General features: G+C 40.1%; 1 protein-coding gene across 1 annotated transcript in view; it reads left to right on the top strand.

Moving 5' to 3' along the window:
* DCHS2 (dachsous cadherin-related 2) overlaps positions 1 to 23,400 on the top strand; it is a 104,778-nt gene that overhangs the window by 56,517 nt on the left and 24,861 nt on the right. The window contains exons 4-10 of the mRNA XM_059471223.1: positions 6,135 to 6,371; positions 7,689 to 8,708; positions 10,080 to 10,255; positions 11,048 to 11,147; positions 16,528 to 16,685; positions 17,777 to 18,611; positions 19,529 to 19,768. Of these exons, the coding sequence (XP_059327206.1) occupies positions 6,135 to 6,371; positions 7,689 to 8,708; positions 10,080 to 10,255; positions 11,048 to 11,147; positions 16,528 to 16,685; positions 17,777 to 18,611; positions 19,529 to 19,768 (2,766 nt within the window). The remainder of the gene's footprint in view (positions 1 to 6,134; positions 6,372 to 7,688; positions 8,709 to 10,079; positions 10,256 to 11,047; positions 11,148 to 16,527; positions 16,686 to 17,776; positions 18,612 to 19,528; positions 19,769 to 23,400) is intronic.

Here is a 23,400-nt window from a genome sequence, read left to right as displayed (position 1 = left end):
TTGATAAGTGAGGAAAGGGAACCTGTTGAGAAGGTGTGGCAGGGCTGGAGCTGAACAGATTATGGGGGGAGGTCTCTGCCTTTGTCTTTGAAATACAGCAATTCACCAGGACAAAGTCCTGCCTGCTTACTGATGCAAGCTTTGATTTCTGGATGGACTCGTGCTTGTGTGAGAGTGTTTGCTTTGTACACAGTCAGACAGCAAACACACTCTGAGTTACTATTAGGTCAGGTGAAAGGAAATAAACCAGGGCAGAAACAAAGGAAATCTCCTTGTAACAGTGAATTCTATTTCTTCAGTTATCTGTTCTACTGAAAAAGTAGAATTTTCAGAAGGGGTTTTTGTGGTGTTGCTTGTTTGTTTGTGTTTTTTTTTAAGGGAATAATTATTTAAATATGTAACAAAACAAAATAGAGTTAGGAAGCACCTGATCTTCTAAACTGGCAAACTGTGGTCTCTAGGGATGTAAAATTTTACATCCTAAAATTTTACATCCTAATTACAAGACTTTGTTTAAAAAGCACTTGTGTAAAAGAAAACAGCCTAGATGATACAAAACCATTCTAGTGCTAAACTCATGCTTTCTTTTACTTGATATTAGAGGCTGATGCTCAGGTGGGTGTTCTGTTTGTGACTAATGGAACTGCTGTAATTAGAAATTTGTATTTTATGTGTTGATGAATACTTCTTAGCTCATTAAAACTCTCTGTAACCTATAGTATTTGAAACAGTAGTGTCATGCTTCTGGGGGAGCTGCAGTGTTAAAACTGCCTATGTTAGTTTATAGATCCAGGTACTGGGTTGTTATGTGCATACTCCATGGCCAGACTTTCATGTGCTAAGCAAATTCTTGTGATTAAACACAGTATGTTTGTGTAGTATTGGTTGTAGACACTAAGTCCTTTTATAGCTATTTCTCTTTCTAAGAGGCAAACTATGAATTGAGCACAAGAATTTTCTACAGAGGGGCTGGTGTTGAAAGCATCTGCAGTGCAGGGGTATGAGACCTGTAAAGTATAAATGTAGCTAGATGATTGCTATAGGTTCAATCAGTTATTTACCACAAAAATATTCAAACAATGAATATTTTCAAACTGAAGAAGTCCTCTTCTTTGCTGAAATGCAAACCAGCATTAGAACCATTAAATTAAGTTTTTTAAAGACTTTTCATGTGAGGTGAAGCTATGTGTATTACAGTAGGTAGATTGTAAATAACAATTTAATTCCTTCCTTCCCCTGGCCATTGTTAAACCAGCTATTCAGTGTATTTGGCAGTGTTGCTATGGTTACTATCAAGAATGCAGCTTCACTAAAAAAGGTGCATTTTAAGTACAGGTGAAATGCTAAAGCTGGAACCTGTATGCAGTGCCAAGATGACAGCACAGGCAATGAGTGGAACAAATTTAAATAGAAATGTCAAGCAGAAACACTATCATGGTTCCTTTAAAAAATGCTAATTTTAATGTTAATGCAAAATTTACACCTCCTAACTGCATTGGTCTTCTGGAGGATCACCCTATCTGTGCTCATATTGGAGTTTTTTCTGACATTTAAAAAGCAAAGTTGTGCATGCACCCCTGCACTGGGAAGCTGCTGAGTTAGGGTGGGTGCTCTGAGCAGATCAGTGGGTCAGCTCTGACCTGCACAGTAGTGAACAGCAGGTACAGTGGCCAGCTTTGAAGGTGAACTGGGGTGAGGAACCGTTTGAACCTTTTGACCATCTGCTTGTTGTCTGAGCTGTGTCAGGTGATGCCAGCTGGCTCATCCTAGGTTATTTGCTGAAGAAATAGTGCCATCATTTCAAGTTTGTTAGGGTGTTTGGTTTCAAGGGCTTAGGTAAAATCACTGGTGACTGTTGATTTGATTCCTCTTATCATGTTCTAAAGTTTTTTTTATTTCATGAACAATTATATAATATTAGAAGCTATTTAAGTATGCACGCTTATGCAATCCAGACTTTGTTGCTGAAGTTAGTGCATCCTGATTTTTGTCTTTGCAGCACTTGACCAAATGAGGAAAACAGTTGGTTTATCTACAAATGCCTATAAATGTAGGGCTGATTTTTGTTTTGTTTATGGGAGAACCCTGTGCAAAGCAGATTTTCAAAGTGCTCAGATGGAGATGTGTGTGGAAATCCTATTGGGTTTACCAGTATGATATTTTCCCATACAAAAAGTTATTTTGGTGAGTGAGCCTACTTTGGTGCTGGATACTGTGGTTAGATTAGGACTGAACACAGGATCATGAATATAATAAAAAAAGTATTTTAAAAAATCATTACATGTGTGTTCCTGTCTCCTGCCTTCAAATGTTGAGAAATGGCAGTTAACCCCCTCATGGAATAGGATGCACCTCCACAAAAATAAGAACAATAAAATCCCGTGAGAAATTTTGCCATTGCTAGAGGATGGGGGGTGGCAGAGTCCTGTCCTTCATTAGTGCATTTGCACTTTCTTGGCAAATAGGCACAAAGTGAAGAGCAAGACTTCCTGGAAGATCCTGCCCTACCATGTACAGTGAGCGAGGAAGTATGAAGCAGGTGAAAGAGCTGGCAGTCATGATTTTGCCTTCAATAGTACTGTTTCTCCCCATACATTCAGTGCTCCAAACCATGGTAACGATTTCTGCTAGCCCCTGAGCAGAGATTGTTCTGCAGCAAAACATCTGTGGATTCCAGCATGGCTGTGCTGACCTGCCTTGGAGCAGAGCTGTTCCTAGACCACAACCTGCAGTGGCAGTTGCTGACATGCATCCAGCATTGCAGGTTCTGCCTGAAATCTGTATCCAGATCATATCCAGGCAGCAGGCAGTCTGTATGTCATGCTTTTGATTTATAAGGGTCAGGATCTCCAATCAGTTACGCTCATGTGGATCTAGTAAAAAAAATGAGATTGCCTAGGTGTGAATAAGGCTGGGTGTTAATGCTTCTTCCAGTGTGTAATTATAGGATTGTTCACCTGTGAAGCAGAATTGATTCCAGCTCTCTCTCATGCAGAATAAGGAATTAACTAGGGATAAAATCTTCAAAGCACTGCAGTTATATAAATATTAATTTGATAAATGGAAATTAAATGTTTTTAAAGGCAGCAGATATTCATTTATATGGTGAGTCAAGCTGCAAGAAATGTGTCCCTTTTCTTGAAGTTGACCCACTCTTTGTGGTCCCCTGTTGGGAGCTTTGGTAAAACATTCATTGATGAGGAGCTGTCTCATTACTCCCTTTTCATTGTCAATTTTTATAGAAACTATTTTTCATAATGGAAGAACGTATTCTGTACTGCAGCAACCTGATTGTCTTTCAAGTTCTCTGAAGCCTTGAATTACAGGCTGCAAATGATTGTGGCAATAACAATAACAAAATTCCAATCTTAATTACAAAATTGGGAAGAAAGGAAAACCATGGTTCATGTTCAGCCAGTTACTGAATGAGAGATACCTCTGTTGAGTTTTGCACACTGAACCTGTGACTTTGACAGTTCCTGCTCCTTGAAATTTCCTCCATATTTCTGCCTTTGCAGTGTAGTACTCAGGCACCTCCTGTACAGTGCTGCAGCAGATGGAATGCACCCAGCCAGCCTGCTCTCACGTGTGCTGGCAGCTGCTTTTGGCCCAAGTGGTCCTGACTGTCCATTTCAGTCACAGTGTGCTGTTTTACCTAATCATACAGAAAGTGAAATCCCAGATGCTGCTTTCTTCTGCAGCTTCTTTCCCATCGTGTGGTGCCGTAATAGATCCTAATGAGGCATGCTCACCAACATATGGCTGAGCTATCTCAAATGTCTCTGTAGATTATGTATCAGCAGATGCAAAGCTAATGCCCCGTCCTACAAATGCTGAAAGAAACAAAATGCACACAGTTAAAAGTCAAAATGGGTTATTAAATTTCTGCATACTACAGTTTTTGGGGTTGGAGGGAACCATATGGAAAACACATACTTTTTACTTGGGTTCTGCCCTTGTTCTCATGGTGTCCCTAGTCCTGCAAAAGAGAGCTGAATTGGCAAGACATACTTGCCTGTTCCCCTTTTTCCCTATGACACAGCAAAAGAATGAAGAAGGAAAACAAAATCTTTTATTAATTTTATTTTTGCTTTCTGTGACTGAACTGGCATGGAGTGTGCTGCAATGTGTCTAGCTCAGCAGAGAAGGAGCTTTGATTCTGAAATATTTCTGTTCAACAGGTCTTCAGAGCTCCTGGAGTGGAGCTCTGTTTGCTCCACCCTTTGCTAAAGGATGTTCTGGAGTCTTTAGTTTCTGCTCTGAGAGTAAGATTTTCAGTTTGATGCTTTTCTGTAGAAGTTTTCCAGTTCCCACATTACTCTTGAAGTATCTAAAATGAGAAGGACATATTTATATCCTTGTCAATAGAAAAATATCTGGTTGGAAAATTGGTAACATGCAGCCCATTTGATTGGTTTAAATTAATTGGGCAGAAATTAAGTTAAAAATCCATGTGTACATGTTTATCCTCTGGAGAAATATAGTTAAACCCCTTTTTCCACCAAGCTATTATTGCTCAGATTACCTCAGGAAATACCAGAAGTCTATGTCCTTGAAGGACTACTTTGTTGAGCTGCTGAAGTAATCATAGAACTCAACCATCAGAAGAAAAAAAAATTTAAAAGCCAAAATAAGGTTGTTTCTTAGAATTGCATCAGTTGTAATTCTAAGTTGCATCTGATTAGCAAAGAAGCTGAATCAGTACTGAACCCTGAATCTATCTGTATGTATCACTGCTGAGCTTTTAGTGTGGTTTGTCACACTAGAATAAGCTTCCCTTTTGTTGGTGAAAAGTGTTTTCCCTTGATCCTGAAGACCCTTTTACTTCATTTTAAGCATGTCAAGACAGTTTATTATAGTGTCCTGGCAGTATATTTGGAAAGTATACTGCATGCACATTTGAGTATTTATAAGAATTTTATTTCTTTTCCATTATTCTGTTTAAAAATGGATTGTAGAAAATTCACCCTAAATTCTGAGAAGATATATTCTTATTGAATCATCCCTTGATTCTCCTAAGGCACTTTGAGCAAACTCTAGTTTTACCCTGTCTAACCACTAAATGGCCAACTTGAATGGCAGATATCATCCCCACTAAATTTGTCTTGACAGCCAGGAAATTATAAAGGTAGCCCAAAGTTTAAAGGTTTGGTTTTACTGAACTGCCAGACCTTCTGTGTCTTCACCAGCTTCTACAAAAAAACTAGGTGATTTCTTAAAAATATCTATAGGTATGAAAAAGATTGTCCCTGTTAGTTGAATTACTTGAGTTTACTGCAGTTTTACTACTTAACACACTGTGATTCTAGCATTTAGTGTATATTTAGTTTGACACACTCATAGCTAAGAAAAATTTTCTTGCATTTGGTAACCTTTCATCTTCATTTTCATGTTGAAAAATTTACTTCACAAATAGATTATTCTGAGGAATGTACTTCCAAAGTGCTGTATTTTGGGACTGGACATTGTATTTTCTTTTCAAATAATTACTTAATAAAGTTCATATAAAATGTAATTGTTAGCAGCTTGCAAATTCAATGGACCTTAGAATTCACTATTAAGGGGTATTTTGACAGAAAATTGTGATCAGACTGCAGGCGATTTCTTTCCAAATACTTTCCACGGAGCCCCTGCTCCTAAGATGTATATTTTGGAACTTTGACTCCTTTTGTGTGTATGTTTTATTTCATGACTAACTTGAGTGTCTCTACATCATGTTTGAAATAACATTAACTTTACCATTTGCAGAGATAAATTAATCTTCTGAAACAATACTTGTTTTCCACCCTGATGCATTTCCAAATTGGTATTGACTAAGTAGTAGTAGTAAAATTTAGCACTGTTAAAGATTTAACTGAGTCTAAAATTAGATTTTCTAAAATGTTTCTAAATTACAATTATGGATACGGTGTTTTGAAACAGAACTTGCTGTCTTTCAGTGGCTCAGTGAACGGTAAAGATCACATAGTATGAAAAGAGCTTGGCTCTCAAAAGTTGAATTGGGAGTGCTGATTTTTTTCTACATGGTCTGACCTTCTCTTAGAGTAGCAATACATGTTGAAACTATTTTGACAACCTGCTGAATTTTATCTTACATCTCTCTTAAGTGCTATTTTATTTCTGTGTACTCTCAGGAATTATTTACCTGACCTCAGCTCTTGGCCACCTGGCACATTCTGCATTCTTCCTGACTGTTTCTGCACGGGATGGGGGTGGCCTTCCCTCTGCCAGCAATGCAGCTGTCACAGTAAATGTCCTTCAGACTGTTTTGGCCCCTGCCATATTTGAGAGATCCTGGTATAGCTTTTCTGTTCCAGAAGATGCACCTGAAGACAGCGTGATTGGCACTGTAAAGGCCAGAGAGCCTCCAAGTAAGTCACGTTCTCAGTCAGAGATTATATTGTATTTTTGTTGTGGCCATTAACTGGAAATAGCTGTAGATTATTTTTTTTTTCCCATAAACCTCTGTGTTATTAATTCAGTTTGTCAAGCATAAAATAGAATTTATCTTTGGTATTTACAGCAACTGGTGTAATGGCTGATTTATTGGGATACTCTTTAGAACAGTTGGAGATTTCTGGTACTCTCCTTGGTGGTCCACAGAGATTGGCAATGGCCTCCATTTTCTTCCTGATGGATTTCTATAATTGTAAATGAGGAGATAGGAAGCATGCTGTGAAAGTTTAAGTAAGTGTGACGGACTTTAACTCAGGTTAAAGTGTTAGCCATGCAGGGCAAATTTCAGAGCAATACTTAAAATCAGAGAGTATTCAGGAGTTTTTGAGGATCTGCAAGAAGTGCTCCTGGCCACCCCTCAAAAAACTAAACCAGAACCAACCAACCAAACACAACCCCACATTGTCTCAAATGAAGTGAAGAAGTCCAGATGAATGTTTGCAGGACCTTTGGAAAATATATTTAATCCATCTGGTTTTGTTATCATTTCTAAATGGAAATGGATTAGCTCCTGACAGTCCTTGGTCATAAAGAGCCCTGTCCTGAGAGCTGTACATACTTGGTTCCTATGCAGAGCAGTGGGACTGTGAGTCCACATAACAGCCTGATGATGCATCTCTAAATGTAAGGTGCTAGATGGCAAGGTTTCGTACAAGCGTCATTAGTTAGGTCCTCCCATTTCTTTCTTTTGGGAAGAACTGTCCTCAGAGTGGAGATAGCACCCACTGTGTGGCCTTGATAGAAAGCCTGAATCTTTAGACAGCTTGTTCTTAAGGTAGCATCTGATGGTCACCCATGAACAGCAAGTTTGTTAAAATACATTTTTTTTCAGGGAACTGCCACCTGTTTCGTTTCTTGCTGTAATGAATGCCTGTGTGTAGTGAAATTGCTGCCACAAGACTAATTTATAGGTGTGTTTTTTCTGTATTTTAGATCAGGGAGAAACAAGAGGCTATTATGTGATTTTTCTCTATGGAGTTTTATAATACCAGTGTGATGAAAATCAAAGAGTGCAGAAGTGGACAAACCGTGTGGATTCATATTTTACTGAAGGGCTCCAGGGATGGGAAGAAGGAAGCATAAAAAGTTCAAGAATGTCAAACATCTGTGTAGCTTACATTTATTCCATTGAATTTAACAGCATGCATTCTCCCCAGATGTTCTTGCCAATGTTTATGTTATCACTTCCATTTTTTTTTTGTTACACTTTTTGTTGCTGTTTCCATTTCTAGATTCTATAGAAGGGGTTTCTTACAGAATTTGCTCCGGTGATCCGCATGGGAAGTTCTCTATCGACCCCCAGTTTGGCATTATCCGCACCAAGAAACAGCTTGACCATGAAGCTCAGTCTGTTGTGGTGCTCACTGTTCAATCTCAGCTGGGTGACTCCCCCATCTACAGCAGCACTCAAGTCAACATATCTGTGACAGACATCAATGACAACCCCCCTGTGTTTCTTTCCAAATCTGATAAGGTAACCATCTCACATACCCAGCCTCCTGGCACTGCTGTCTACATTGCTCATGCAGAAGACAAAGACAGTGGCCTAAATGGGGCAATCAAATACAGTATTGCAAACAAGCAGTCAGATGCATTTAGCATTGATCCAAGTCTCGGAGTGGTAAACCTTACCAGGAGAGTGGTGGCAGAAAAGCAGCAGGAATATACTCTACACATAGCAGCCGAAGACGGCGGGAGTCCTCCTCTGACTTCCTTGCTTATGTTGACAGTGGTTATTGAAGAGCAGAAGATGGGCCCTACTTTGGTCTTCCAAAGCTTGGTATATCAAGTAGAAGTCAGTGAAGCTACATCTCCAGGTGCCCAAATCCTTCAGGTTCAAGCCCACTCCCTTGATACACACAGTGATACCTCCAATCTGACGTATTCCTTAGAGCCTAGCACTGATTCCGTTGCATTTGGAATCAGCTCTGATACTGGCTGGATTTATCTTCGGAAACACTTGAACTATGAATGCGCACAGATGCTGAGTTTTAGAGCCTTGGTCAGCACGTCTGAGGATGCAAACCTTAGGCAAAATGCAAGTACATCTATAATAGTTAACGTCCTGGATGAAAATGATCATTCTCCCATGTTTTTGCGTGAGAGCTACTTCTTTGAAATTGAAGAAAATCTGATTCCCAGTGGTGTGGTTGGCACCATTAGAGCTGTTGACAAAGACTCAGGAAGAAATGGACAGCTTTCCTATTTCCTCTTGTCTGATGGAAAGTATTTCAAGATGAATTCCAACACAGGTAGCATTTTATGATTTGTAATCTGCCTAATATTGCTTTTGGAAAGCAGCCTTCCCTAAGGGTATGGAAGTAAAGTATAAAGCTTCCAGAAACTGCTGTGGATCTTTTGGTTTGATATATGAATATTTTAACTCAGAGTGTCACAATTTGGGGAATGAAATAAACCCAATATATTTTCATGAAGAATGGACTGGCCCTTAGGAATTTTTTTCATGAATTTGTTCAGGTCACTTGGTCATAAGTTTTGGTGTTTGGCTGAAACAAATTAAAAGAAGAAGTTTTAAGTTATAGCTTCAATAGTTCATATGAGAAAAATTTTTGCCTGTGATCAAGTAGAGTTGAAAAGTTGAAAAGTACAAATCAGCCATAAGTAACTATAAATGTACTTATGAAGTTAGACAAAGTGATTTAAAATACTTGTGAATGGTTCTGTAACTGACATCAAAACTGAGTTCATGTTGTACATGGCATCAAAGAAGTCAAATTGGCTAAGAGAAAATTTTCACAGCATAGGATGTACTCTGCAGTGAGTCCCAAATGCCTCAAGTAAGAGGGGTTATGTCTACACAGTATAACACCAGAGACCAGAACATGGAGAGCCTAAAGGAAGGGAATTCTTCAAGGGATACAGGCACCGTAAATAATCCAGTTTTGCAAAATGCTATGTAGGAAGCGATGATCTGCTGTTTAAAATTCCTATTTCCAGATGTCCAGTCCCCATGGGGAGTGAAAAGGCTTTTCCAGAATTTCTCTGTATGAACCTCAAAATAAAAACAGCTTTTGAGTACACTTATGGAACTTTACAGGCAAGCAGAATACTAGGAGTTAACCAAGAACGTTTTAAAAACCATGTGGTTACCTGTGTGATAAGCTTTGGTCAACCACAAATCTCTGGCTGTATTGGGTATGGCTAAGCAGACAGGGAGAATATTGGTCAGATTTATTTGCTGGGTTTACCAGAATGTATGGGAGACGTGTTTATGATTAATGCACATAATTAATAAAGGCCCCTTGTCAGCACTTAAACCCCTGTGCTCATGTATTATCTGTCCTGGAGTGTGGTGAAGGCCAGATGGATTTCTTTGGAAGGTCAGCACTTTGGTTCATACTGTTTGATGCCTTTGCTCTGAGGCACACAGTGTACAGTAAAATGTGTCAATAGGACACTGAAGTGCATATGCAAAACTGTGATTGACAGAACGTTTCTGCAGGATGGGGTTTGGAAAGCTGAGGTTTTCATGTCGATGATCAGGTGTATCAGAGGGCACTTATCATTATTTCACATTAAATCATAATTGGACACACTAAGACGAGTGCTAGCACACAGTAAACACCTAACTCTATTTCTCCCCTCTTTTCTTTGGCCGTCAGGTGAAATAATAAACTGGGTGGCGCTGGACCACGAGGAGCAGGTGCACCACGAGCTGCGGGTGCTGGTGACGGACGCGGGGCGGCCCCGGCGCAGTGCCACGGCCGCTGTGCACATCACCGTGCGCGACCGCAATGACCACGCACCGCGCTTCCCGCAGGGGGCGCTGCGCCGACAGGTGGGGCGGGGCACAGCACCGCGCTTCCCACAGGGGGCGCTGCGCCGACAGGTGGGGCGGGGCACAGCACCGCGCTTCCCGCAGGGGGCGCTGTGCTGGCAGGTGGGGCGGGGCACAGCACCGCGCTTCCCGCAGGGGGCGCTGCGCCGACAGGTGGGGCGGGGCACAGCACCGCGCTTCCCGCAGGGGGCGCTGCGCCGACAGGTGGGGCGGGGCACAGCACCGCGCTTCCCGCAGGGGGCGCTGCGCCGACAGGTGGGGCGGGGCACAGCACCGCGCTTCCCGCAGGGGGCGCTGTGCTGGCAGGTGGGGCGGGGCACAGCACCGCGCTTCCCGCAGGGGGCGCTGTGCTGGCAGGTGGGGCGGGGCACAGCACCGCGCTTCCCGCAGGGGGCGCTGTGCTGGCAGGTGGGGCAGGGCACCGTGCAGCGCCACCCCGCGGCCGCACTGCGCACTGCGGGTCCTCCAAAACCGGGGCGCTGCACGCTGCCAGATCTAAAGGGTTGCACGAGCCTAACTCTGTTCACGTGTGCACTGGAATCCCTTTTGGTTTCTGATCTCTGAGTTTGCCATAGTAAAGATGTTCGAGTTAGTGTTCTATGCAGACTGTGACAGAGGGTTGCTGGAACTCTGTTGTTTAACTATCTCCTGAAATGCTCATTGCACACTCTAAATATTACTGAAATGGAAAGTAGTGCAGCAGCTAAACTCTTGTGTTATGGCAAGGGATTTGTTTTAAGATTACTTTATCCGTGTATAATTTCAAATCATATATGAACTGCTTGGTGACAGGTTTTGGAAGGGCAGCCATCGGGGACACTTGTTGCCACCATCTTTGCAAAAGACTTCGATTCTGGAAACAACAGTGTTGTCTTATATTCAATAGAATCAGGTAAGAATTTCAAGGGTTAATTAATACAAAAAGGTACATTAAAATAACTAGCATTTTGGAAAAGCCATGTATCATACAAGATTTTATGTTTATTTTGTGTCAGGTAGAATAAAGCTGCCTTTGTAAATAGGAATCAGCACCACCATGTGTCTTACAAAGTATTTAAGGAAGTGTAAGCAGCTGAGTTTCCTCCCTTTGCCCTCTGCCCCATCTTTCATGTGGTTTGGTTGCTTCTGTGGTTGGCCAGAAAGTGTTCAAGCAGCTCTCAGAAAAGACTAGGACCCTGATCTTTTATTGTACAGTTTAGTATTTCAGTCGGTTTAACATCTTAAAGGAAAAATGAACTCCCTTTTCTCATGACCATTTGAAAATTTTCCTGCTAAAATAACAGTTTGTGACGGTCTGAGACGGGGATCAGAGGGATCAGCAGATAATCTGGACAAACAATGAAGTTTGTGGTTTTTATTTCGGGTTTCACCCTTTGTTAAACAGTGTGTTAACCTGACATAGCCTGGCCCCTTAAAAACACTTCCCTTTAGTTTTCCCTATAATTCCTGCATGATAGTTCACTTCTGGGGTAAGTGGTAGGATCCAGTTTTGTTTGCAGTGAAATTAATAACAGAGCAGTCCCAAGTTAGAACATGAGTGGGACTGGGACATTAATACTGTAGGAGACATAGATGTGATGTCTGGATTTGCTGCATACCACTTGCTATGCTTCCATAAATGTGAGAACTCCATCTATAACCAGGAAGGAAAACAGGTCTGTTCCTCCTGCTTTCCTTCACTATTGCTTCAAAACAGTAAGAGTTCCCAGGAACAGGACTATTTCTTTTTTGTTTGGTTTCTGTTCTATTCTACCAGTTTTATGTAATCGATACTTTTTAAGCTTGGGATTCGTAATCTATGGTAATTTGCATGTAGATTTTACAGTTTCATCGGAGCAAGAAAACATCATTCCCTTAATTTGAATAGAAATGACTGCCTATTCCAGAGGGAATTGGATGGTATCTTAGACTTCTGCATAGTGAGTAAGAATATTTTGCACAAAAAAAGTTCCCCCTTGTGAAAAGGGGATGAGCAGTGTGCAACCCTTTGTTTGAAGAGTGATGGCCAGGCAATAGTAAGTGTTTTTCAGGGGTCTCTGCCTGTTCATGTATCTAACTATATCCCCTTCCTTCAAACAGCACAATGGATTTTTTTACTGGCTTCACTGTAGAGCCCCCAGAGGGGAGTAAGTAAGAGTTCAAATTATAAAAATTACTAGCAACACAAAGTATGACTGGTCTTGCAAAAGCTGTCTCTGGAAAGACCAAAAACATAAAAACAGCAGCAAACACACTCCATCTCCCCCATTTTGCATCAAATGCAAAACACCACTAAAAATCCCTCCCAGCCTTGGAACTAGATATTTTTCTGATAAACAAATCCAGAAACAGCTGAGCTTCTCTGATACTAATTTTTGTTGTTGTTAGTTGGCTCACAACCTTTAACATCTGGTCTTCTGTTTCATGGTGAAGTTTTTGCCTGGTTTATATTTAAAATAGTATTTTCTTGTTCTGGGACACTGTTCAGCACTTAAATACGAAGAAGAAACATGATCTGATTTACAGCCATGTTTGTTAAACAGAGAGACAGCAGATTAATTAGAGAACTCCATGCAGATCAGTGCTCTCTTCTTCAGTCATGGGGCTGACGCAACATGGAGAGCTGCGAGTGTCAGTGTCAGCTGTTAAGCTTGTACATGTTGCTGGGTAACTTTTAGTGTTCTTGAGATCTTAAAGAAATTTCAAGATAGGAGCAATATATATTGAGCTATGTAGAAATGTTAATGATAAATGCCAACAAAATACATGAGAGCAAATCTGTAAAAGAACTATGAGGTTTATGCACCAGTTAAATTTTAGGTTAGAGGGAAGTGTTTCCTTCAAAATGCCCCTTCCTCTTCCTAGAAAATCAAAGCAAACCATGCTTTAAAAATGTATATACGTCAAAGTGGATGGTCATATGACCCTTCTTCCACTTCTGTGTTATCACTAACTTGGAGTTAATCCCAGCTGTGTGTATTCTTTATTCCTTAGTGATGCTGGCAGTCAGAAAGTTAGTTGCCTGGTCTTCTTTATGACTATCAATAGGATATAGTATAGCATTTATAACAGAAATTAGTGTGTGTTTATAGGGCATCTGGAACTACTGCCTTGTGTGTTGAGTCTAGCATTGACAGAGGCTTTTACAGTTATATTTGGAGCAATTATGTGAATGCAACATTAGCCCTTGACTACACAAGTGCCAAGAGAGGCCTAGTTACACTGCTAACATGCACAAATTGGCAAGTGCTGTCTACGTGTCTGTGAAGAAGTCCTTGTTCTCCAGAATGACTTGCAAGCAGCGTGCAGGGAGCATTCACAGACTTGCAGAGGGCTGCATTTCTGCACAAGCCCTCATCATGTTCAGGTTCTTTGGGCGCCATGGCCTTGCCCTCCTCTTTTCCATTAAAGGAAACAACTTGTCCATGATCTCAAAGGAGAAGGACATGGTCCGGGCACTAAGTATTTTAACGCCTAGGAAAGAAATAGTTGTTCAAAAATACATATAGCTAACTATGACTGTGTGCTGAGGTCACTAATCTCTGAGAAATCTTTAGTGTTATTTTCTGTCTGCTTTCTGGGCCATTTTGCCTAAATGCCAGTTTCTGTAAGGCCTGAATGTTCAGCCAGCCAAAATTCAGACCAATGCATTGCTTGGTATTTCTCAGGGCACCATTGGTTTTTTCTTATTGGTTCTAAACTACAATTTCTCTGAACATCTTTGAGACCACAGAGCTGAAAGAGTGTCTGAGTTTTGGAGAACCTCATGTAAATGAAAGTCTGGCCAACAGTTGGACAAGGCAGAGTTGAAAAATTTAATTGTAAAAATATATATATTTATTGGCAGGTTACTTTTGCAAGCTCAAGAAGAGGCTGGAGCCATTGGAGTCTAGTTTTTGAGAGAGTCAATTTTCTTCTGTTCCATGCTTCATCTGCTCTTTCCACTTTCCTTATTTCTTATCCATTTCTCATATACTTCCTTCATTTTCCCCTCAGATGCAAAAGGACATATTTAGAGTGTTCGATATAAGCAGCAGTTGTCTAATTCAGGTAACTTATGGAGATGAGAGCTAAGGAAATATTTGTGGAAGTGCAGCAAGCATGAGCTTTTAGACCAATGACTGACATGCTGTGTAGGTGTTAAACTTTTTTCCCAGTGTAAAAGTTTTTTCTGAATTTCAATCAAATGGCTACACTTGGAATATTAAATAAAAGTATTTTAAAAATATATTGACAAAAATACCAAAAAAACCAGACATGAGGCATTTCAGTTTTGACTGTCTTTATAATGTGTAATCAGATTAAAAAATGAAAACATGAAACACTTAAAAAATGGAAGTCCCAAGGGGTTTTTCTTCTGTACAGTGTCTCTTTCCAATATTTTCAGACTTTTTACCACCAAAATATGCACAAAACTATTTCATGCAATATCTGATTTTTAGTGTAACTCCAAGTTTTAGCAAAATACTGAAAATATATGCATGCAATTCACATTGTGTTCTGTTTCTCATATGTCCTATGACTTTTGCCTAGCTGGGATTTTGTGTCATTAAACATTGTATGGAGCAAAGTAGCAGATCTATGACTGTAGACATCTTGTTGGGACCTACACCAGGAAAGTAAACCAAAAGCTATTTATGAAAAGAGTGATATAGCATTAATATTTTGAAACTACCATGAAAAATGAAAAATGCAAGACTGTCTCATTCAATATAATTGTCTTTATATATTGTTTCCTTTTGTTGGCAATTTCCGTGGTAACGTTCCAGACAGCAAGACTCAACTCGGAAGGGACTGATGGAGAATTAGAAAGCTATATTCATGCAAAAATAGCAGAACAATGTTGAAAAAACTCCTATTTATTGGTTGTGAAAACCCAGTTTTCCAATTTGTTTGCTAAATGTTTTTTTTTCTTCAAATGTTACAGGTGCAAATATTTTACAGTTGCAGATGATATAATTGGATACAAAAGTGAACATCTATATGTGCAGTTAACTAATTTGAGTGTGCAGATTTGGAGAACGTAAACAGCTTCATGCTCACTTAGGTGTCTATGGAACTATAGCTATGTGTGTTTTGTGTGCTACATCTGCACTGAATTTATTTTTCCACAGTTGCTTACGTAGTAGTGGCTGTTATGCTGCAGGACTTTATTTAACCTGCTAGCGCACCTTACTGAAAATTCACATAACAGAAAGCTGTTTGGATAGTATTCTAAGAGAGAAGTACTTACAACAATTGTGATTTTCTCAGTTTCTGGTTATGTATACAGAGTAGTAGATATTTCCCACTAAAATTTGAAAGTAATTTGTATTCTATTTCTTGAACATGGGGGAGCTATGTATCAGTCTCTTTTCCCAAGGGAGGTTTAGATTGGAAAAATTTCTTTACTTAATTGTTTGCCAAGCATTGGAGCAGGCTTCCTAGGGAGGTAGTGGAGTCATCATCCCCAAAGGTATTTAAAATACATGTAGGTACTTAGGGACTTGGTTTTGGGAATTTGGCAGTATTGGGTTAAAGGTTCCACTTGATCATCTTAAGGATCTTTTCTTCAACTTAAATGATTCTCTAATTCTAAGTCAAGAAGAGCTATTTATTAATCTGTGGTAAAATTATTCTTTGCAACTCTCAAATAAATGATGTGGCTGCAAGTAATAACTTTAATTAAAAGCCACTTATTATTAGAGTGTCACCAGTCCTCGGTGAAAGATATGAGCATAATTTCCAATATTCACATGTTGCTCTGCAACAGCTTGCTGTAAGATTGTGGCTATCCCCATCTGGCTGCTGGTACAGAGCACAGGGAGGGCAGGTGGCATGGCTGCAGTCACGGCGTATCATAGGGGTCAACAGTGCTCTTTGCTGGCCCTGTAATCTGTGAGTCACAGGAAATACTTTACCCTTCATGCCAGTTTTGGAGACTAAGACTTAATTCTTTCTCTGGCCCTGTCTGGCAAGATTAGAAATAGGAGGACCAGGCCTGGGCTGTCTGTCACGCTCCTGATGCACACACCGCTGGCGTGAGTAAAGTTGGTACAAAACTGGGCAGTTGCTTTAGTACTCTATGGAGTTTCTCTCCATATTTTTCTAAATCCACATTAAGTGGTTTATAATAAGTAAGTACTCAATGAAGGAAGAGGAGGTGAACCAAAAAAGCCAGAGAGATCCAAATGAGCGCTGCAAGTTCCTATCCTCTGGGTCCTGCTCTTTTTCACTGTTCATTACAATGTTCAGTACTATGGAGGCAAGCTGTTACTGATTTTCAATAACACATGTCCATTTTTACCCCACAGAAGAGGATATAGGATACTTCCAGATTGATGCTGTCAGTGGAGAGTTAAGAACAACCCGGCCTCTGTCACATGCTGAGAGATCTGACTACAGAATGATGGTGATAGCCAAGGACCAGGGGATGCCTTCGCTTCAAGGCCATGCTGCTGTTTACATCCAGGTACTTATTTACCTTGTGCAGATAGAGCAATTATGTTAAATGCTTAGTTTCTTTGAAGAAAAAAAAAATTGGAAGAAGGTTGGGAAATAGACAGAAAAAAGGAAGAAGGTCAAAATTGTAAGCACCTTGTCTCATGGTAATTTTCTTTAGCTGTTTTTCTGTTGAGGGAGGAAATGAGAGGGCACATCATTTTGATTTGTTAAGAATGCACAGCAGCATTCGGGATCATCTTGCAAATAGATGATGCTTGTGCTTTAGGACAGCATTGGAAACACTGGGAAATAGGAGGAAAATATCCAGGTAGGCAGAGAGAAAAATATCAAGTGGGACTGAAAGTGGGAAGAGAGTAGATTTGTTCCCTTCACTAAGTTGCTCTCTTTTCTAAATTCTGTCTCTAGAACTTTGTATAAGGATATCTTATTTCTTTGTGGTGATTTATATGGGGCAGGCTCCTCATGGGAGTGTGAAATGCAGCATGTGCTCATTCCATAGCCAGCCACCTGCTGTTCATTGAGCCACAGTGGAGCTGCTTTGTCCAGGCCGACTGTGCACTCCTCTGTCAGAGGCTGAATGTTATTGAGGCTGCTATTTTCAAGTCACCCTAAAGATGGTTAATTTTGGATAGCTTGTAGCTTCAGTCCGGGCAAGGCAAATGCTGTTCCTACAATTAAAGAGAGTTAAAGGACTCCTCTCCCTGAGCAACGGGAGAAACACCGGGTGATGAACTGATTGTAAACCCCATTCCCTGTCTCCCTGCACCCCTGGAGGAGGAGGGAGGGATGGAGAGAAGGTATATATTTTAAGCTCTTATTGTACTTCTCATCCTGCTCTGATTTTGTTAGCAATAAGTTTAGTTAATATCTCTATTTCTAGTCTGTTTTGGCTGTGATGGTATTTGCTGAGTGACCTCTCCTGGTCCTTAGCTCAGCTCATGAACTTTCATTATGTTTCCTGTCCCCTGTCCAGTGGCAGAGAGGAGTGAAAAAGCAGCTTTGCTGGTACCTGGCATCCAGCCAGGGTCAGCCCACTACACATTACAATATTAATAATAACAGTGGGAAAATATTGCAATCCTTGTGTTTTGCTTGCAGGTGATCCCACTTCCCAACGGGAGATCTGGCTTCTTTCAGAACTTCAAGCACTTTGTCGTACCTGAAAATTTTAAACCTGCACAAGTGTTGGATTCTCTGAAGGCATTGAGTAACCATCTAGCACTTAACAGGAAACTGCATTTCAGTATTGCTAAAGATGATAATGTTCATTTTGAAGTAGACAGCTTAACAGGAGACCTTTATCTTTCCAAGGAGCTCGACTATGAAACAGATTCACACTTTCTTTTGCAAGTTATTATAAAGGATTATAATAATCCTCCACAAAATAGCACAGTCTTCCTAAGTATTGATGTGGAAGATAAAAATGATCATTCCCCACATTTTCAAGATGACTTTGTAGTGATTGGCATAGAAGAAAATGTACCTGTTGGCACTCTAGTTTACACATTCAATGCAAAGGATGGAGATGGCAGTTTTCTGAACAGCAAAATAGAGTATTCCTTAGAAATAAGTAACACAGGTGAAAATCCATTTCTTATTCACCCTTTGTATGGCACCTTGACCACAGCTTCTCCACTGGACAGGGAGATTACTCGTTCTGTGATCTTGACGGTGTTTGCAGAAGATCAGGCAATAAACCTGACTGATCGTCGGCTGGATTCCCTGGCTGTCAAAATTGTTATTTTAGATATCAATGACAACAGTCCCAGTTTTACGTCTTCACCTCTTTCCTATGTCATGGAGGATGTGGAGGTGGGCTTCCTTGTACACCACATAGTTGCAAAGGATCCTGATGAGGGAACAAATGGACAGGTTACTTATCACATTCTTTCAGGCAATGAAAACAAAGCATTTGTACTGGATAAAATCACAGGTACATGACTTCTCTTCTCTGGGGTTCCTTGTGTTGTGATTCTCACAGTAACATTTGGGAGTGCATACCATACAATGGTGAAATACCACATTAGTGTGCCACTCTGCCTGGGTGACTTATTGTCCTCAGGGGTAATTGCCTTGAGCAGAGCAGTGCAGAGCACAGTTGTCAAGCACTGTGAGACTCAGCTCAAAAATTTTGGCATAACACTGTTACTGTCTTGTGTAGGTGTACTGGGGCATCTTCCAATGGTGTATTGAGGAAGGTGGGAAGAAAATGCAGCAGTGAAATACTTCATTCTGATTTTGGCATGATGCATACTTAAAGCATGTGCACACATGTACGTTACGATATATGCACATGCAGAAAGGCAAAGTTAAGATCAGAGAGTCTGCATTATACTGTGGATGGAATATATTCAGTGGAGGCTCAAAGTGCTGATGAATTTCATTCTTCAGCTCTCTGTAATTCTCTGCTTTCTAACTATTATACTATGCTCTCACAAATGCTAATATCACTTTAATTTTTGTAGTATTTTCTGGTTCTCATTCTGATTTTGAATCTATTAGGTGATGCAGCTTGCACTGGTTTGTGGAGCTCCTAACTGCATAACTTATGTGCAAAAGAAGACAAATATTTAAGTTAAATATAGTTTAGAAGTTAAGCCCAAAGTTAAATAAAAAGCAATCTCTGAACTTATTGAATTTTCCATGAATCCCAATTTCCCTGGATATCAAAGGCAGTATTTCTGGGCCAATTAGCACTGTAGAGGGAATCAAAGGTAATGAATGACTGCAAGTCCAGAAGCCTTGCAGTAGTGGCATAGTGATGCTACATTGGAGCTGTGAGTGCTGGAACAGCTAGGATCCTAACCTGGAGCAGGATACTTTTTAAAAACCTTTTCTTCTTTAAACTAGGACTCTTAACTACAGCCCAGTTTCTAGACCGCGAGGTTCAGGAGCGCTACAGTTTGACAGTCATGGCTCTTGATGATGGCAGCCCAGCTCTCTCTGCCACACAAGTTCTAACCATCATTGTTCTTGATGTGAATGATGAGGCCCCGGGATTCCTGAAGCAACTTTATGAGACTGCAGTTCCTGAAAACCGAGATCCAGGGGAGTTTGTCATAAGAGTGGAGGCTGTGGACCGAGATGCAGGTAATTTGTGTCCTCCTGCTCATAATTTACAGACCAATCGAATCTTGATGCCTTGTGTGTACAGCTGCTGTGCTTTTCCCAAGGTAATGTATGTCTTTTGAGTTTCCAAATATGAGTTTTGGTTCAGACTCTCAATCTTCAGTTAGAGCTTGGAGCTATTCTGACTTGCACTTTTGGGTAGCTTCAGCTCTGATGGATATATTAAATGTAAAATGTGTTCTTGTGTGACACAGCATATTGTAGATTTCACATGAAGAAAGACAATGTTCTCTGGTTATAAATCAGCAAACAATATTCAACTCAAAGTTAATATCTGAATATTTTGGATAGTTTTAAAGCAGTTAGTCTAGAGTCCTGGTTTTGTAACAGAGCCTGCAAATGTGCGCTTATCTTTTCTGACCAGAGAGGGGCACTGTCATCCAAGATTTTCAAGCTGCTTGAGCTGTGAAGGGATAGTGGAAGCTGCTCCGGGTTTTAAAGAGCCTTTTTACATGCTATAGAGTGTTAATGCAATACATTTCAAAAGTACACAGAATGGAGAAATAAGATGTGGGGATGGTTCATCTCCTCAGTGAATCACATGTAAGGACTAAACTTGAGAGAGTCTGCTAAGCAACAAAAAATTCCCTCCAGTTCTTCAACTACCTGCTCTTTTGAACTGTCTAAAATGCACAGCATATGATGTTAGTTAGTCCGTGTGCTGGAGCACTTATACAAGGTCTATTTGATAAATAATAAAATCTGGAAAGAGAGTTAAATATTACAATACTGCCATCTTTGGCCCAAAGGTAGTCTCAGCTCTGTGAATGACCTAATTTTTACTGTGGGTTCACTTTCTGTACTTTCTTTAGAATTGTGTCAGATTGTGCTATCTTAAAAACAAATAATGGAACTTGTTAGCAAAATAATCTTATGCATTCAGTAAGATTGGTAATTTTAATGTAGAATACATATTGATTACAAAAGGCTGATGTGGGCTCAGTAGAGGTATTATATAAAAAAGGCATTTACCCACAAGTATGTAAAATATTTAGAAATTAGGAATGTGTAGGTATCCCTGTCTATTATGATCTCCAAAACAGCTGAGCTGTACTGTAGTCTGCCTCTGTATCTCACTCTTCAAATATTTTCTTTCTTTTGTGGATCACAAAAAAGGTGATACTTGAAGAAAGGTTCTAAGATAAAGGAGGCAACTGAGAATTTACTTGAATTCTTCTCCCTCCTTCTCCATCCCTTATATTTTCTTCACATCTTGTGGGAAATACAGCAGAAAGGAGCTTTCCAGAGCAGCTAGTGGGAGGGAGTCAGGGTGGCTTGGCAGTGTGGAGAGGAAGGGCATTCCAAGTGTACTGGGTGGCACAGTGTGTGCCTGCCTGTGCAGACACTTTGGGCTGGAGCACTGTTGTGGCTGATTGTTCCTTCCTGCTAGTTTTTTGAAGTACATTTTCCAGTAACCACAGTCCTTCTGTTGGGTCTTTTTCTTACATTTGCATGATTTGGCCCCATGTCGTGGGTGTGTCATACTATTGTTTCGAATTAATATTGAAGTGATGTTCCTAATGTAAGAAAATTTGATTTGTATAGGAGTCATATAAATATAATGCTACTCAATTTTCTTACATTTTTGGAACACAGTTTTGGAATAAAATGACTCCTGTCATGGTGTCCCTTTTTTTTGTTTTTCCATACTCTGAATTGCAGTTCACATCCCATTAATATTTGCATAGTCTCAGTGGAGAACTTTCTCCCATCACACTTTTTTGTTCTCTTTGTATGTTCCCTGAGTGACCACTGGGAGGAACCAGTCATTATCAACTTTTTTTCTTTTCCTTTCTTCTTCATTCTCTGTGACTGGAAGAGGGTCTTTTTTTGAGGAAATCACAAGTAAAACTTCTGACTTTGGAATGGTTTTCTTTCACATGAATATCCCTGAAAACTTTTGTTCAGCTACCTCCCCCCTGGACATTACAACACCTGCACTTACTGCATTTCTATGTTGCCTTAATTTGGGAGCCTTTAGGGATCCTGCCATGCCCTTATCCCTACCCAGCTGACATCTGAACGCTCAACATCAGGAAATGGAAGTGCAAAAGATAATAACATTTGAAAATATGCATGTTGGAAAAATACACATGACAAAGCAAAGATACCAGCAGCATATTTAAGATAGGTCAGGGTTTTTTCTTGAGGTAGGTCTTTGCAGAAGACTAAACTAGCAAACCAAACTAGCATTTGGCAAGGTCTCCTTTTAATCTGATGTGCACCTCTGTGGTTCAATATTTATGTCTGGAGCCTTAGGAAAAAAATCTTAAAAGGTTAATAGAAACCATTGACTTTGAGTTATGAGACAGGGCTTACTGCCATCCATTAGACATTATTGTAAAGTCCTATAAAGATGAAATCTGGATCTTGAATCTGGATTTGGGGCAGGGGGGACATTTTTTATTTCAGTTTGCAATTTCATCTCCTAAAGTGTGACCAGTGCTACTGAATAATTAACCAGCAGGTTGGATTGAGTGCAAATGTGCTAGCTGCTGTGCTGTGCTGTGTTCACATGTAGAGTCATCATGCTCCTCTCCTGGGCAGGGTGTGCAGCTTTTTCCTAATGCTACTTTACACTCCTAGCAGTTGGATATGGGAAAGGAGTCAGTAAATCTTTGGTAAATAAATGTAATCAAGATGTCACATATCTGTGTTTTTTAAGGGTTAAAAGTTTTGACTTCAGCATTGTGTGAACAGTCAGCTTGGATGGCACCCATGTTTTTTCAGCCCTGGTTGTGAATAGTGTCCATTGTGGAATCTGTTGGAGAAGGAACTGGGTTGAAGCAGCTCAATTGCAGGAGGCAAGAAGCTAATATTATCAGACTTGCAGCTTTGTGTCTCTGTTTTTTCATCTGTAGCATATTGGTGATAAAGGATAGATAAATACAAGCAGAACTGTGAATAGCTTTTAAATTTTAGTTGAATGTTATCTGATATGGGCAGATCAGGTAAATATATTTTAGTAACCTGAGACTTTGAAGACATTTACCTTGACTTGTCCTCACTGATGTGATTTTTCTTCCTTCTTCTGTAAAGCTGAAAGGATTTCTGTAAGTCATTTTTCCTCCTGCTGTGTATTGTATACCTCCCTCCCTTGCCTTAGTTTAGGTGTTAATGCATTCTCTTAATCAAATTTCAGTAGCACTGTCAGCCACCTAACAAAGCTATTCAAAAGTAAATGAAGTCGAGTATGTTAAAACCTGTAGACTCTGTTTCTTCTCTCACATTGTATTTCTCCATCAGCTCCAGTGCAGATTGTCTTGTGCTTGACTGGAGCAGATGAGAACAGGCAGGCAGTGTTTTCAAATGACTAGAAGTGTCATGTAATTTTTCAGGTGTACCAACTGTCCCTGCCCTACTCAAGCACTAATTCTGTGTGGGAAAAACACAGAACGGTTGATTGGAATGTAAGAAAATTGCAAAAAAGAAAAAAAATTAGGGTACAATAGTCAAATCCTTCAGGTATAACGTAGGATTAAACTAATTAAAGGCAATAATATAGGTGTGATGGAGATGACATTATACTTTCCTTGGGAGGATATTGAAATGAAAAGAAATATGAAATGAATTATCTTACAACCATAATAGGT

This window comes from Ammospiza nelsoni, chromosome 4 (genome assembly GCF_027579445.1).
Source record: "Ammospiza nelsoni isolate bAmmNel1 chromosome 4, bAmmNel1.pri, whole genome shotgun sequence".
NCBI lineage: Eukaryota > Metazoa > Chordata > Aves > Passeriformes > Passerellidae > Ammospiza > Ammospiza nelsoni.
Note: the sequence above shows the minus strand (reverse complement) of the source record. Positions and strands in the feature narration are given on the sequence as shown.